Raw genomic sequence first — 13,264 nt, forward strand, 5'->3', positions numbered from 1 at the left:
TGTCTGCACACTGAGCTCAAAAACTTCAGCCAAGAGCCCATGAACTATTGCTTTTGGTAACAAGGTTTGGGGTTAGCAAAGATCCTTGTGCCCATTCTGATGTATCTGCATTCTACCCCTGCACCACTGGGTTCGCCTGTGGGCTGGAGAGCAGTGTCCAAGGGGGCCGCTTCCTGTTGCCGCAAACTCCTTACCAGTCTCCATCTCAGGGTACCCAGCAGGCTGACAGGCCTGTGTGGGGACAGATGGCACGGAGTCACTCTGAGCTAAGGATGAAGTGAGGACCATTAGCAGCCAAGGGGTGGCCCAGGTCAGAGGCGGGAACCCCAGAGGGCTTGCGCCGGGTGCAGCCAGGCGGTGTCAGAGGCATCTTTAACACAGTGAGGCTCGGAGGGCCTCTGCGGGGAGGCGGCAGGACACTGGCTGGGGGTAGGGAGCAGAAGCCCTGGGTCCCTTACCCCACTGGCTGGTCTGAATCTGGAGGACCAACCCAGCTAAATTTGGGCTTATTGCCACCCTCCCTCCCCGAAAACTAGGCACCTGGGGCCTTGGGGATGGAAGGGTGGAGCTCATTGATATTTTGGGTGGGCTGGCATTGATTTTGGGGGGAAGAACTTGGCGTGATGAACTTCTTCAGCAGGAAGCCAGAGAAGTAAGGATCGTGTCCCCAAAGGTAAACTCCCTGTTACTGGCTGCTGGATCGTGTTCGTTCTAACTTTTGGGGCTGTCGCCCCTAGTAATTAAGCCACAATGTTAGATATGTCTTGGTCCATAGATCCAGAAGATTTGGGGGAGATCCCATGACCTCAGGGGCCCTAGCAAGCAGTGACAATCCACTCAGAGGAACAAGGTGGCCCTTTACTCACATGGCTGCATCACCAAGGTGGGGTACATAGTTTGGGGACTGAAGTGTAGGTTAGGCCGGCCAGCTGGTCCAGCCCCACGGTGGTGTGGGCAGGTAAAGGAGGCTGCTGCTGAGTTTCCATTTGGCCTGGGGCCGGGGTCTCACTTGACAGGAGCCCCAAGGAAGATAAGTCCTTGGAGCCACAGGGCCTTAGAGAGAGACAGCACCCTCCACAGCTCCTAACTCCTTGCTTCTCCTACTTAGTGCCAACAAAAGGAGCTGCAGGTTTCAACCGACTGGTGCTCGCAGCTTAAACACAGGCAGCTCTTGGGCCTTCTAGGAGTGGGCAGGCCAAGTATTTTCAGTTTGTCGGTCCCAGCGCTGTCCCACCACGAACACCCCTAGGCGGAACTTGTCCTCTGTGCTCTGGAGCTGAGTTGTGAGTCCAGCTTGCTCCAAGGCTGTATTCCTGGGGAGAGCAGCATGTTTAGTGGAGGACAGATTGCCTGCTGGGAAGGCACGGGTGCCACGTAGCCTCAGGTGGGCAGCTGTTCCAGTCAGGTGCTGAGCAGGAGCAGTGGGGATTTGCCTGCCTTCTGACTGAGCAGGTAGAGGAACAGCGCGGTCTGGTCTCCCGGTCTGGGCCGATGCAGGGGGAGCCGGACGCTCTTGCTGGTCTCTGGTGAGGCTTCACAGCCACCTCCCATCTGTCCTGAACGGCCAGCAACGAGGAAATTGAATCCCTACATTTTTGAAATCCAGAAGGAAGGGAAACTCCACCCGGGAAACATAACCCAAGTAACATGTTTAGGAGCAGGATGTTTAATTGTCAGACTTTCTTGAGACCCAGCTGCCGGGTAATGTTATCTCGGTGGCTCCTGCAAGCAGAGGGGAGTGTGTCTGGGCCCTGACGCAGGCTTAGTAAACAGAGCTGGCTTACTTGGGTGACCTCTGCCCCGGACCCCTTCCTGACACCTGCTCTTTCTCTGCAGCTTATCTCTAAAGTTTCCAGCACTGGCAGGGCCAGCTCGGGGAGACTTGAGAATCTCTGGGTTTGAGGTGGGGGTGGGCTAGGGCTGGGCCAGGCTGGAGCTCTGTATGTCCTTGTGCATCTGGAGTGATAATCTAGGATTTCCCAGGTTTGGATGAGAGCAGACGAGCTTCCTGCCAGGATGAGAGAAGGGGGCCTGGAGATTGTCCTCGAATCTCTGGGCTTATCTCCAGGCAGCGCGCTGAGCATTTCCTCAGCCCTGGATTCTGAGTGTCCAGGAAGGGAGGCTGGGCCTACAACACAGCCCGGTAGGAGAGAGGGGGTCTCATTCCACCACAGCCCTGACTCACGCTCACACTATGCAGGGTGTAAGTAGGAGGTGAGGTGCCCTTGCAGAACTGGGGAGGAGGAGCTGTTGGGGGAAACATGGCGGGGTCCTAACCCATTGGCTGTGCCTACGAAGGGTCGTGTGGAAAGCTCTCCGTCACCCCGTTCCTCTGGCCCGTTCCCCAGTGCATCTGCCGTTGGTGTGGGTTCAGGTCAAGGGTTAAACAGAGATGATTCCCTGGGGATTTGCAGCTATCTTAAGGAGTAAAGGACTTTTCCAAGAGGGCCATGTCCTAGTCACATGCGTGATGGTCCTGGGAATCAGGAGGCCTGGGTTCCTACCCAGCTCTGGCTGGGTGATCACACTACAGTAACAACAGCACACACGTCAGACTAGCTGCCCTGGAGGGGAGGGTTGCTGCACAGAGCAGGAGTCCAAGGGCCTGACAGGTGGGCTGGGCTCCCACAGCCAATAAGCAGGATCCATGTGTGCAGCTCCAGAATTCCCCCTTCTTCTCTGGCCATCCCCTGCTGGCCCCAGGTCAGTGTCCGGAAGTTCCTCCTCTGCCCAGGAAGAAGCCTCTCAGCATGAGTGAGCCTTGGGTTCCATCTCCACAGCTCCCAACCCCCGAACTCCCTGAGTCCTCCCAGCTACCAGGAACTGTGAGCCTGTGATTAATTCTCTCTGGGAGGTAAAGGGAAGTCCCTAATTACTGCAAGAAAGCAGGCCCACTCCCTCGGATGGGCTGGGCCACTTGGGGCCTCCCTGCTTTCGGGAGGCAGCACCTGGAGAGGGGTCCTGGAGAGGGAGCAGAGGGCAAAGTTGGAGCGGGAGGGAGGGAGGGAGACGGGGTGGGTTCCGACCTGTGAGAGGGTGTCCTCTGTGTCGGTCTAGTTGTGTAGTTGCCCCAGGTTCTGTCTCTTCCTGGGGCCCCAGAGCTGCCTGTGCGCCAGTGTTTCTCCAGGCCACTCCCTGAGCGAGGGCCATCCAGACTTTTCAGGCCACCCAGAGCTTTGTTTTAAATTTAAAAGATGTAATAAGTAGGACATGTGTGTGTAAATACCGAATAGTTTCTCTGGTGTGAAAAGCAAAAAGTGTAAGGAAGATCCAAATTGTATAATTGATAATGTGAAACAGTAACAAGAGGGCTAAAGGTGTAGGGGAAGTGGGGAGAGAAAGGAAAGAAGGGAAAAAAAATATGAGAAAAGGAAGAAATGGAAACAAAGCCTGTGTAAATAGGGAAGGGTGGAGGGGGTGAAGGGAGGGCAGGGGAATGGGGAAAAATAAGACCCAAGATCTGTGATGTGAAGGTACAAGATCCCAGTGATGAGTGGAACTGTACTGTAGACCTAAATGTACCAGTAAACTCAATGAAAAAAAAATTTAAAAGATGTCTCTTGAGCCCTGGCCAAATGGTTTGATTTAGATGTCCAGTCTTAAATTTGCATATAGGCCGAAGTCCGGTGGCTCTCTGAAACTTAATTGCCATCATGATCCTACATGAGGCCTGTAAGAGGTGATGAGTCGGGAGAGCTCGGAGTGAACTCCCAGGTGGACCCAGGCTGCTAGTGTGGGAGTGGGCATTCAAGAAAGGGGCGTGCTGGGCCCACTTCCGCTCTGTCTCTTGTACCCCTTTACCCTCAGACCTACCCAGGATGACCCTTGCCAAATGCTGACACCATGCTCTTGGGATTCCCACCCTTCCAGAACCAAATAAACGTCTATTATTTATAATTTACCCAGCAGAAAACAGACCAAGATGTTTAGTGTGGTCGAGAACGTGAGTAGACTCAGCTAGTTTGGCTTCAACTCTTTTGCCCTATGTTCTGTTAACTGTGTGACCTCACCCCAGTGCCTTTGCTTCTCTGAGCCTCACCTTCCTTCTGTACCACAGGAGAAACAGCGGTAGATACTTAATGGGGCTGAAGATGAAATGATCTAATGCGCACAGGTATTTATACTGCGCTGCCACCAACAGTTACCTAAACATTAGCTAATAGTTAGCTATCAAAATGGCTTTGCAACTTATTGTATGAGAGGCACATTTACCTATTTATTTATTGTAATGTCAGCCCTTAATTTGGAGCTTGTGAGGGAGGGTGGCCTTTTGCTTAATGTTCTTCTTCGTCAGGATTTTGTATTGTAAACCTCCTTGCATTTCAGAGCAAACAAGGCCCAGAGCTGTGGCTGACTAAGCAAGGGAGGGGAGGAGGGGCTGGAGTCAGGGCTCCGGCAGCCGTGAGTGAAGCCCAGTTCCTGTGCAGACCCTGCTCCAGGCTGCTGGGAGCTTGGCCAGTCTGAGGCCGGGGGTCTAAATATTACTGCTTTTTAAAAATATTTTTATTGTACATCTTAGATGTACAGTACAGTTACATTCATCATTGGGATCTTGTACCTTTACATGACAGGTCTTGGTTCTCATTTTTTCCCCTTTCTACTGCCCTCCCTTTACCCCCTCTACCCTCCCCTATTTACAAAGACTTTGCTTCCATTGTTTTCCTTTTCTGTTCTCTTTTCACCTTTCCCCTACCCCTCCCATTTGCCCAATACCTTTAGACTTAATTTTCCTATTATAAAATATCAATTATATATGTTGACCCTTTTTACACTTTTAGTTTATCACACCAGAGAAACTATTTGGTATTTACACATTGTGTGTCCTATTAATTTCACTTAAGAGTGTATCCTCAATGTACATCCACTTAGCTATAAATGTCTCTAGCTTCTCATTTTTTATGGCTGAGTAGTACTCCATTTTATAAAAGAACCACATCTTCATTATCCAGTCCCCAGTTGATGGGCAATTGGGCTGTTTCCAGGTTTTATTACAAACTGTGCCTCTATAAACGTGGGTGCATATATATCACTGTGGTGTGAATCCTTTAATTCTTTTGGGAAGATACCCAGCAGAGGAATAGCTGGGTCAAATGGGACTTCCAATCCTAGTTCTTTGAGGTATCTCCACATTGATTTCCACAGTGGTTGTACCAGTCTGCACTCCCACCAACAATGGAGAAGGGTTCCTTTCTCCCCACATCGCTGCCTGCGTTTGTTATTGGTTGATTTCTTGATAGCAGCCATTCTTTGTGGGGTGAGGTGGAATCTCAGTGTTGTTTTCATCTGCATCACTTGAGTGACCAGTAATGTTCAGCATTTTTTCGTATATTTATTTGCCGATTTTACTTCTTTGTCTGAAAAATGTCTGTTCATTTCAGATGCCCATTTTTGAAGTGGGTCTTTATATTTTGGGGGGCTTCATTTTTTTGAGTTCTTTATATATTCTAGATAGTAGACCTTTGTCTGAGAAACAGCTGGTAAAAGTTTTTTCCCACATTGTAGGTTGTCTCTTAGCTCTGTTGGTGCTTTCTCTTGTAGTGCAGAAGCTTTTCAAAAAAAAAAAAAAAAAATGAGATCCCAGTTGTTGATTCTTTCTGCTAGTTCCCGTGCTGCTGAGGATTTGTTCATAAAGACTTTTCCTATGGCAATATCTTCAAGAGTTCTACCTAGCTTATCTTCCAACAAGTTTAGTGTTTCTGTTTTAATATTTAGATCTTTAATCCATTTGGATTTTAGTTCAGTGCATGGTGAAAGAAAGGGGTGTAGTTTTAATCTTTGGCAGGTTGAAATCCAGTTTTTCCAACACCATTTATTGAAGAGGCTATCTTTCCTCCAGGGAGGATGGTTGGCTTCTTTGTCAAAGATGAGGTGGCTAAGTACGCCTGGAGTTTTTTCTGCATCTTCTAATTTATTCCACTGATCCTCGGGTCTGTTTGTTTGCCAGTACCATGCTGTTTTTAACTTGGCTTTGTAGTGTAGTTTCAAGGTGGGAACTGTGATACCCCCTGCCGTGTCTCTGTTGCCTAGAATGGCTTTTGCTATTCTGGGTCTCTTCTGGTTCCCAATGAATTTGTGTAGTGTTTTCTCTAGTTCTGTGAAATAAATATTACTGCTTGTCACCCGTGTGCTTCCTTCTCTCTATGGCCCAGACCCTGGCTCCTCCGCTTTGCTGTTCTCCCTGGTAGAGTCCCCCAGCCCTGTGGGATCACAATCACTAGGCAAAAGCCCAGGGATCTGCATTTTTGTACTCTCCGGTCATTCTCATGGGCATCCAGGCTCAGGAGCCAGCTTGGGGACCCACAGCCTGCCTCTCCCACCCCTCACCTGTGTCCCTTCTGTGCTATTCCTTGACACATGCTGGACCTTGGGCTCCAGGAGGACACAGCAGAATAGCCCTGCAGTTGTGGCAGTCGCCTGTCCCTCCAGCTCCGGCTGAGCACTGTGGCCACAGCAGGCCAGATTTCTATCCTTCCCAGTGGCTGCTGGGCCAGGCAGCCCTCCAGAGTGGCCCGAGGCAGTTGCTCCCAGAGCCTGCAGGAAAGTCGACAGCATGGCCCCAAAACACCTTCACTGAAAGGGACCTAAAGAGAAGAGCTTTCCAGCCCAGCGTGGTGGTGCTCGCCTATAATCCGAGCACTCAGGAGGCTGAGGCAGGAGGATAGCTGTGAGTTCGAGACCAGCCTGGGCTACATAGTGAGTTCCAGTTCAGTCTCAACTACATAGTGAGACCCTGTCTCAAAAAAAAAAAAAGCTTTCCTAGCTGCGGGTCTGCTTCCTGTCTCAGAGGCCCAGTTTACTTGTTCACCGTAGTACAGTATTTCTGAGCATCTGCTCTGTGTCCGGCACTGAGCATAGAATCAGAGCAACTAGGACAAATCACACATCTCCGAAATGCTTCTGGTCTGCTCCAGTGTTGCTCAGAATGAGTTCTGAGGATGCACTGCAGCAAAATGACCTGGGCTTGTTAAAAATGGAGCTGTCAGCTCTCCGCAGACCCAGATCTGCTCTTGCAGGGTTTCACATAGTGGGGCCCAGGCACTTATAATTTTGAAAGGTCCCTGTGGCATCACATTCACTATAAAGTTTGAGAACCTATGAAAACTAGCTACCTAAAAAAACAAAAACAAATATATCATAAAAAGAAGGAAGTTAAAACCACTTGCTTTAATCCTACCATTCTAAGCTAATCACCCTAGCATTTTATTTTATTTTATTTTATTTTTTGGTACCCGGGATCAAACTCGGGACCTTGCGTTTGCGAGGCAGGTGGCGGAACCACTGAGCTAAATCCCCGGCATGTTATTGAATGCTCCTCTCGAAGCGTGTTTATGTATTTAGACATAGACTATAGATTCCGTGGTACCCAGCTCTGCACTAGGCCTGGGGTAGATGGGAGGAGAAAAAGAATGGCTCAGCTGCGTGCTTCTGCAGTCACAGCTCAAAGCCCAGCCTTGCTCACCTGCTCACCTGCTCTTACCTTTTCCCACAGGTCTACATTATCAACGTGACCTGGTCCGACTCTACTTCCCAGACCATCTACCGGAGGTACAGCAAGTTCTTTGACCTGCAGGTGAGTTGGCGGGATCTCAGGTGGTGGCCTGAGTCACTCTGGGAGCTGGCCCCTCTCATTGGAGCTGTCAGGGCCAGAATCCAGGCTGGTGCAGGGGAGAATGAGGGAGGCTCCGTGGAGGAGTTGGGCCTGCCTCTGTCTTGAGTGTTGCATGCAGACACTCGGGGCTTTTGGCTCCCCCGGATGGTTTCCGCAGTCATCTCTGTCACCCTCCTTCCCTGGGGGGTGGAGAGGCAGAGGATGGAGCGGGTGCTGTGTGCCTGAGAAGACATGTCTGTAAACATCCAAGATGACACACAAGCCGCCACAGCATTTCAGGCAAAGGAAAGCAAACACACAGAGAAGATTGAAACAGAAAATAAGCAATTGCTCAAACTGCAGACACAAGCTGGGCATACCACTGTGTCTGTTTAACCAAATAAGGCACTTGCCACCCAGTTCGAACATGTGTACAGTGGACTTGTGTCTCCGTTTCACGGAAGTGTGTTCCCACAGGAGGGTGACAGTGCACATCCCACATTTACCATTGCAGAGACCCCATTAATACCAGCTCATTTACTTAGGCTTCTTTTGGTAGCAAGTGACAGTTTTCCACTCATGCTGGCTAAAGCAAAAATACAACAGGAAACCTTATTCAGTCAACCAGATTGTGAGAGGGGCAGGGAGGCAGTGGGCTTTGGGCACAACTGAAATGAGAATCAGCTCTCCCCCTGGCTTGTTTCTACTTCCCTGTGGCACTGGCCTCAGCTTCTGTTACCTCACACACTGCAGAACTTGGCTGTCACAGCTTTTGGATTTCATATCCCAACAGCTAAGACGCTGACTCTCTCCTAGTTCCAAAGTGATAAATTTCAGGGAAGACTTCACTTGGCCTGACTTTGACCAGGTGACTTCTCTGGGCCAATCAGAATGGCCAGGGATAGGTCACAGCACAAAAGTGGCCAGAAGGGGCCCGTTCCTGTGTATCAGTGGCAAGTACCGCACCAGAGAAGGGAGAACCACTATGAGTTGGGCAGCAATTCTACTACCAGGCAGGGAAAGCTGAGATATTCTAGATTCTTCCTCATGATGTTAGCTTATAATACCTACAAGAATGCAAAATGCCATGTAGATAGTCTGTTATACTGTATTGTTTAGGGAACAATAACAAGGAAAACGTCTATGAATATTCAGTATAGATAAAAAGTGTCAAATATTTTTGATCCACTGTTGGTTGAATCTGAAACCAGATAGATCTGGTTTAGGCCCAGGAAGAAGAGACAACCACTCCTAACCTTCACAACTAGGACCTGCCCCCTTGCCTCGTAAGCCTCTGCTGGTAGGTTGTCTTGGGGAGGCGGGCCTGCACATTTGCTCCCTAAAGCCTGATTTTATCTCATTGTCCCTACTGTTCTACTTATGAGACAAGCCAGGAGTGAGCCGGCTTCCTGTATCACAGACCCCTCTTGTTTCTACTTCCCTGTAGAAACTCAGCTGTACGGGACTGAATATCCCACTGAAGATGGGATTGAAGGCCGCTCGTTGCCCTCCTGCCTTCTTCCTCTTCCCGTCTCAATTCCTGTCCAGCATAAACTGGTAGGATCTGCCGATATCCCATCAATGGGTACAGTGTGCTGGACAGGAAATGGTAACTCATTCGGGGAGAGGGAACCCTGAAAGAGCTCATTGATGAGCTGGAGGGGGTCTGAAAGCCAGTGGAAACTTCCAAATCAGAACTTTTCTTCCCGTTCTTCCGCTCTGACCCCCCACCCCCTCCCAAGTCACAGAATCTCACAAGAAAGGAATGTTGCATCCCCTCCTCTCCCTGGCTGTGGGAGGGCCCATTTCCCCCTGTCGGGAGGGGATACCAAGGTGGGGCCGTCCTAGTCTTGGGTGGTCATGAATGCGGCCAGACTTGTCCACATGAGACATCACCACCCGACACGGTCAGCCCTCCACACCTACAGTTTCCACGTCTGTAGGTTCAACCAACCGCAGATTGGAAACGTGAAAAAAACTATCTTCATCTGTCGCAGATGTAGTCAGACTTTCTCTTTGTCACTGCTCCTGACCAATATAGTATGGAAGGAAGCTGTTTACATAGCATTGACCATTGTACTGGGCCTTGAAATAATGTAGAGGACACTTAATAAAGTCTGCAGGAATCTGTGCATAGGTTCTATGCTGCCATTTATGAAAGGACACGTGTGTGAGGATTCGGATGTGGGGGTGAGCCCTGAAAACCAGCCCCAAGGATGCTGAGGATGGCAGCTGGGAGGGGCTGGATCAGCCCCTTGGAAGTTAGCTTTTGAGCCGTTGGCTGTGGCATCTCTGTGAGCCCATTTGTACCCCGTGATGACTTCTAATGGCATCCATTTTCATGACTTACTGCTTATCACAGTTGCTGATTCTAACGTGATGGTGCCTATAGGAAAAGAACAGAGTTCTAACTGTCTCTGGTGTGCAGTAGCACTTCTTGGAGCTATGTAAGATGGCGTAGAGCAGGTATGGGGATGAACGCTATAGTCCCAGTACTCAGAAGGCTGAGGCAGGAGGAGCACTGTGCGTTCACAGCCAGCCTGAACTAGGAAGTCCCTGTCTGGAAAAAAGGAAAGAAAAGAAAAAGACAGGGAGGAAGATACAGAGAAAGAGCCTAGAGTGGACATCTTGCATGGCACTGAATCCTGGCTGAACCTCTGAGCGGGTTCCTTAACTGCTCCAGACCCAGAAGATCTGCACAGGACTCCTGCCGTGGGGTGACTGTGAGGGTGTGAGCTGCTCCACACTCTCCCTGATGCTCGCTTCTCTCGAGTGACCGGGTGTACTTAGAGGAGAGGACCCTGGACTGCACGGTGGACGGGCTGGCAGTTCAGGACCGTCCCGTGGGGGCTGTGCTCTGCTGATGAGCTGCTCTGTGCCCGGTCCTCTGCCAGTGCGATCAGAGCCTGCCAGGCCATGGGACCCCTTGCAAGCAGCTCTGGAAGGCAGAGAGTGTGAGGGGCTCACTTTGGGACTGAGCCCCACTCCAGGGCCCTGGAAGGCCCAGGCCCACCAAGTCTGCCAGAGGAAAGCTGCTTCTCTGGCATCTGCACCCACGGCTCTGGGCCTTCCGGGGGCCGCAGACCCCTCTGTGAATCCGGCAGAAACGTCCTCCCCCTCCACAGGGCATAGGCGCACGAGTTCATCCCACTTCAGGTGCTTCCAGACCCGTGCTGGGCCCCAGCGAAGAACTGCCTGACGGAACCAGCTTAGACCATGAATCCGGCTGGCTGCTTAGGTACCACTTGGGGATCTACACGTGGCATTCATAGCGTGGCAGGAGTCCCCAGCATCCCACCTCAGTGCTCACAAGTGGCCCGCTCTGTCCCCAGCATAGTGTCTCGATATATTCCCTCTCATCTCCCTGTTCAGATGGTGCCTTTGCCGTGGTGGAGTGTAGGTCACCAGGAGGGGCCGTGGGTCCCACCAAGCAGTCCCTGACCCCCTCGGGCAGCCAGCCGAGGACCGTGTGGCACATGGAGATCCATTTCTCCCTCTGGGGGCAGTGGAGAGATGCGGGACTGCACCTGCCCTTCCTGCCTGCAGCCAGCGAGCACCTCTGGGAGTTCTGCTGCAGATCCAAGCGGGAGCTCCAGACCCAGCTTTTCCCACTTTGCTCCACAGCTGTTTCCACTTCCGCCTGATACCCGTGCCGCCCACTTCGCACACACAAAGGTGTGAAGCCGGATGTCCCTGGGGGTTTGCATCCTGAGCTCTGTATGTGGAGCAGCCTAGGCACAAGCTGTCAGGTGGTGTCAGGTGGGAGGGAGGCAGAAGTCGAAGGGCTTGTGCTAGGAGGAGAGCCAGTGTCCCCTCCGAGGTGACCCACGGCATCATCGAGCGCTCCACGGGGTACTCGGAGCCCTGGTGGTACACTGGGGAGCTCTTCACAGCACGGGGAGCAGACAGAAGGCAGGGACTGCAGACAGTGGGCGAGGCCCCTTCTGCACCAGTCTGGAGCTGTGTGCCGAGCATTGCCAGGTCACTGTGTACCCTCCCACCCGCCACCCACCTGCCTCACTTCTAACTGCTGCTCCGCCCTGGGTCGTGGTTGCCATCTACACCCAAGATGTCCTGTTAGTTTTCTGATAAACAACAGATTCTTTTTCAAGTATTAGCATGTTCCAGATGCTGCACAGGAAGTATTTATACTATTAAAAAAAAAACTTACTTGCTCTTTATGTGCAGTTCAGGTTCTACTCTTTTCATTTGCTAGACCTGGCAGGCAGCCCCAGCTGCGAGGATGAGAGGCAGAAGAAAGCTAGAAAGGCGAGAGTCGATTGGCCTGCACCAAGGCCTCCCGGGCATCCGCACTTGGTGGGCAGAAGTGTACAGGTGAGGGACCCAGTGTCAAGAAGGCCAGGTCCCTTCCTTGCAGGGGCTGGTATCCAGAGGGGAAAGGCTTCTAAACAATTAAGACTTGGGCCGGGCATTTAGCTCAGTGCCGCCACCTGCCTTGCAAGTGCAAGGTCCCCAGTTCAATCCCCAGTATCAAAATACAAAAACAAAGACAAAAACAAAAAATATATAAGTCGCCTGCAAATGAGATAAATACTAGATGGAGGTGCGAACAGTATGCTCTGGGATGAAAGGAAAGGAAAGTGCGTTCTTCTTGGGGATGACAGATGGCAGCGGGCTGGAGGGACACAGCCACCGCTATGCCTTGCGTCTAGATGTCCCCCAAGGCCTCATGGCAACGAGGAGTGGCTGAATCTAGAGTGTGTGATTAATTAACGTGAAGTGCTAGGCCCGAGGGCACTGGGGTTAAGGGTGTGAGTGCTGCCCACCCTAAGTAGTCTGAATAAGATAGAAGGGGCAGAAGATGCTGTCAAGGCCCCTTGTTGCTTTTGCTGGCTTCCACTGCCATGAGCTGTTGCCCCTCAGCCACCCTGCCTTGGAGCCAGCCGACTATGGACTGAAACCTCTATAACTGTGAAACAAATAAACCTCTCTCCCTTTAACTTTGGGTGTCAGGTATTTTGTCTCAGCAACAAGAGAAGAGTAACCAAGACAGCCACCTACCCTTACCCCCGTTTCAGGGAGTTTGGTTGTTTTTGGAGAATCGTAATTATTGCAGTTAAGTGTGCCTCTGTGTGTTAGTTCATTTCTTCATTTATTTCTGCTTCCTTCCTCCCTCCCTTCAATCCTTTTTCCCATCCATCCCGTAGTCAATGTCTGGCTCCTCTGTCCCAGGCAGTGGGCCAGTCTCTGGGGATACAGTACAGTGCAAACTCAGACCTGGCTCCTGTTTCCTTGGGTTTATAGTTTCTACTTTTAAAGAGCCGAACAGTTGATGCCTCTTTCAGAGGTGCAGTGAACTCACGACGAGAAAATCTGGGACGGGGCAGACTTCCTCGAAGAAGTAACACGTGAGTGAGTTATTCCATCTGATTTTACTTTTGAGACCGGTGATGTTTGACGCAAAGCAAAAGGTTCCCCCAGACAAAGACACGAATGTACACAGCCTCCGGGAAACACCCGTCATGGAGGCTTTAGTTTTGTGTAGTCCGATGCTGTAGCCACTGGCCCCATGTGGCTGTTAAAATATAATTTTAAATTTCTCGCTTTAAATTTAGTTCTTCGGCCATGCTTGCCCCATCACAGTAGCTAGGGTGCATACTGAGAAGACAGGCCGTTCCGATCACGGATGGTTGTGTTAGCCGGTGCTGCCTCCAC

The 13,264-nt window shown here is 51.0% G+C and overlaps 1 protein-coding gene across 1 annotated transcript in view; it reads left to right on the forward strand.

Annotated features, from left to right (window-relative positions):
- Positions 1–2,686: 2,686 nt before the first annotated feature.
- The window catches only part of Sh3pxd2a (SH3 and PX domains 2A), a 132,780-nt gene continuing 122,202 nt past the window's right edge, over positions 2,687–13,264 (forward strand). The window contains exons 1-2 of the mRNA XM_033761246.1: positions 2,687–2,825; positions 7,490–7,570. Coding sequence (XP_033617137.1) covers positions 2,751–2,825; positions 7,490–7,570 — 156 coding nt within the window. The 5' untranslated portion in view covers positions 2,687–2,750. The remainder of the gene's footprint in view (positions 2,826–7,489; positions 7,571–13,264) is intronic.

The sequence above is a fragment of the Fukomys damarensis genome, unplaced genomic scaffold (genome assembly GCF_012274545.1).
Source record: "Fukomys damarensis isolate Sample0158 unplaced genomic scaffold, DMR_v1.0_HiC HiC_scaffold_8, whole genome shotgun sequence".
NCBI lineage: Eukaryota > Metazoa > Chordata > Mammalia > Rodentia > Bathyergidae > Fukomys > Fukomys damarensis.